Source organism: Suricata suricatta, chromosome 5 (assembly GCF_006229205.1).
Source record: "Suricata suricatta isolate VVHF042 chromosome 5, meerkat_22Aug2017_6uvM2_HiC, whole genome shotgun sequence".
NCBI classification, from domain to species: domain Eukaryota; kingdom Metazoa; phylum Chordata; class Mammalia; order Carnivora; family Herpestidae; genus Suricata; species Suricata suricatta.
Genome location: NC_043704.1, coordinates 152,434,548 through 152,436,202, shown reverse-complemented (window position 1 = coordinate 152,436,202; position 1,655 = coordinate 152,434,548). Strand labels below are relative to the sequence as shown.

The following is a 1,655-nucleotide window of genomic DNA, read 5'->3' as shown; positions in this document are numbered from 1 at the left end:
TGCATCTCTTTCCAGGAGAGCTGCGGGAGTCGTGGGGGTGCCGCACCTTGTTAGAACAGCATGACCGTGTTCATCGCTGGAGGCAGATCTGGACTGAGGTCTTCGTAGACTGCCAGACCCTCTCTCCGCCACTGCGACGCGGCTGCTGTTGGTGACCGTTGTTGCCCGGGGAGCAGCCAGGAAGCAGAATTCAGGGGCTGATTTTCAGGTGCCAAGATGACATATGAATCCACTGTCCATGGCAGTTCCAACAGTTCCTTTTTTTCTTTTAATTTAATTTGTGTAAAATGAACTCAAAACTATAGAATCAATAGTTTAGTTTGTGAAGGCTTCAAAGGTTATTACTCAAAATGAAACCTGACAACCTACTCATTGGTCCGTCTAAGTATATGACGTTGGTATGATTTTTCAAGAAGGAAGGGATGCATGCAGCCATGGGCAGAGGGGTCAGGGGCACTGTCATTTCCAATGTTAATTGGTTTCAGAAACCACTGTTGAAACACTGGAAAGTGAGGCTTTCAAAGGGAATTAGGTCGTTCGTGGTTCCTGACGCACGGTACACTCAACTGGGGATAATTATCTCATGTTTCATTTCCAAGGGGATGGTGCAGTCATCCAGGGTTAGTAGTCGTGGAGTTGCTCTTACTCCTTGGTCCAAAGAGAAGAAGGGGAGTGGGGTGGCTGCCATTTCTGGAAGAACATTTGGGAGTTGCACTGGGAGACTGATCGAAAGGGGGCAGTAGCGTGGATGTTAGAGGTGGCTCAAGTTCAGGGACAGGGTAGTTAATCCATACCTGGAATAGGTGAGGACCACATGTTGTTCCTTTCATGATGGAGAGTTCCAGTGTAATCAGCCTGCCATGGTGTCCCCGCCTGGGTGCTCTGGGGAGCAGAGGTCCATCAAGACTCAGTGTCGGTCGTGTCCACGACGGGTTGGGAACTCAGTGGTGGCAGTGGCCACGGCACCCTTGGTGAGCAGAATTCCACGTGGTTGGGCCCATGCACAGCCTCCAGTCTGGCCTCGGTGCTGTTTTGTTTGCGCCCAGGTTCATTGAGCAAGCGCCAAGGTAACTGGTGAAGAATGCTGACTGGTGTCCACGGGTGGTTCTCCTTTTCCAGCTGACTGTTGAGTCCCTCTGGTGGGCATCTATAGGGTGGGTTATCAATGTATTTACACTCTGCTCCCATTCAAGAGGCCTCCATCTATACCTCTCTCCCCACACTAAGTTTTTTGGGGAGGGGGGCGGGGTGGTATAATTTTGTTCTTTCTACTTTTGAATGCCCCCCCCCCCCCTGTTAGCTACTGCTTCTGAGTTGGATTAGATCCTTCCCTTAGTCCATCTCTCTGTTTAGAGAGGTACCACCCGTGATTTTGCCTACTTAGGGCATTTCATTTCGCCATTGTCTTTGTGGACCAGATGGAATGGGGTTGCAGTGAAGTGGCCGTCTACTTCCTGCCGATGCAGACATACATGTGGATCCATATGCAGCCCAGGTTGATGCTTTTTCCTCCTAAGAGGGAGGGAATCTAGAACTTTCTAGGAAATCAGGAGTATAGGTCGAAGAAGGGAGAGGCAGCTGAGCAGTGGGAGCAGAGAATCACGGGAGTTCCAGTACCTGCATGTGGAGCGAGTGAATCTGCTTGGCCTGGGCCC

The 1,655-nt window shown here is 50.6% G+C and overlaps 1 protein-coding gene across 1 annotated transcript in view; it reads left to right on the top strand.

The window, feature by feature from the left end:
- Positions 1-1,655, top strand: part of ULK4 (unc-51 like kinase 4) — a 492,439-nt gene that overhangs the window by 58,779 nt on the left and 432,005 nt on the right. The window contains exon 18 of the mRNA XM_029938787.1: positions 16-147. Coding sequence (XP_029794647.1) covers positions 16-147 — 132 coding nt within the window. The remainder of the gene's footprint in view (positions 1-15; positions 148-1,655) is intronic.